We start from the raw sequence: 406 nt of genomic DNA, 5'->3' as shown, positions 1-406 counted from the left end.
TAGGCCTCACCTTCCCTCCCCCCAGGTCTCCAAGATGCTCTGCCTCCACATCCCCTCCCTCCTGTCCCTGGCCGAGGTGGAGGTCTCGCCGGCCGCCCAGACCGCCGCCGTGGTGGGCGTGGGCCTCCTCTACCAGGGCACCGGCCACCGGCTCATGACCGAGTTCCTCCTGCGGGAGCTCGGGAAGCGGCCCGTTTCCGACAGGATCCAGGTATACGCCTGTCCTCATATTACCTTCCTCCCGAGCCTCGCCGCCGCCCGTTGGCGCACCGCTTTCTCCTCCCTCCGTGCCTCCCCTGGCCTCACCCCCTTCCACCGCTGCGCCATATCTCACGCTGCTTCTCACGCCCTACCACAGGACCGGGAGGCGTACGTACTGGCCGCGGGCTTGGCTCTAGGTATGGTC

General features: G+C 68.0%; 1 protein-coding gene across 1 annotated transcript; it reads right to left on the bottom strand.

Annotated features, from left to right (window-relative positions):
- Nucleotides 1-22: 22 nt before the first annotated feature.
- On the bottom strand, nucleotides 23-253 carry APC1 (anaphase-promoting complex subunit 1; the record flags this gene model as incomplete). The annotated part of the gene is made up of 1 exon (XM_005855181.1): nucleotides 23-253. A coding segment is annotated over one exon (222 nt), but the record flags the coding sequence as incomplete, so codon positions are not given.
- Between the last annotated feature and the right edge of the window lie 153 nt (nucleotides 254-406).

Source organism: Nannochloropsis gaditana (genome assembly GCF_000240725.1).
Source record: "Nannochloropsis gaditana CCMP526 unplaced genomic scaffold scaffold264, whole genome shotgun sequence".
Classification (NCBI taxonomy): domain Eukaryota; class Eustigmatophyceae; order Eustigmatales; family Monodopsidaceae; genus Microchloropsis; species Microchloropsis gaditana.
Note: the sequence above shows the minus strand (reverse complement) of the source record. Positions and strands in the feature narration are given on the sequence as shown.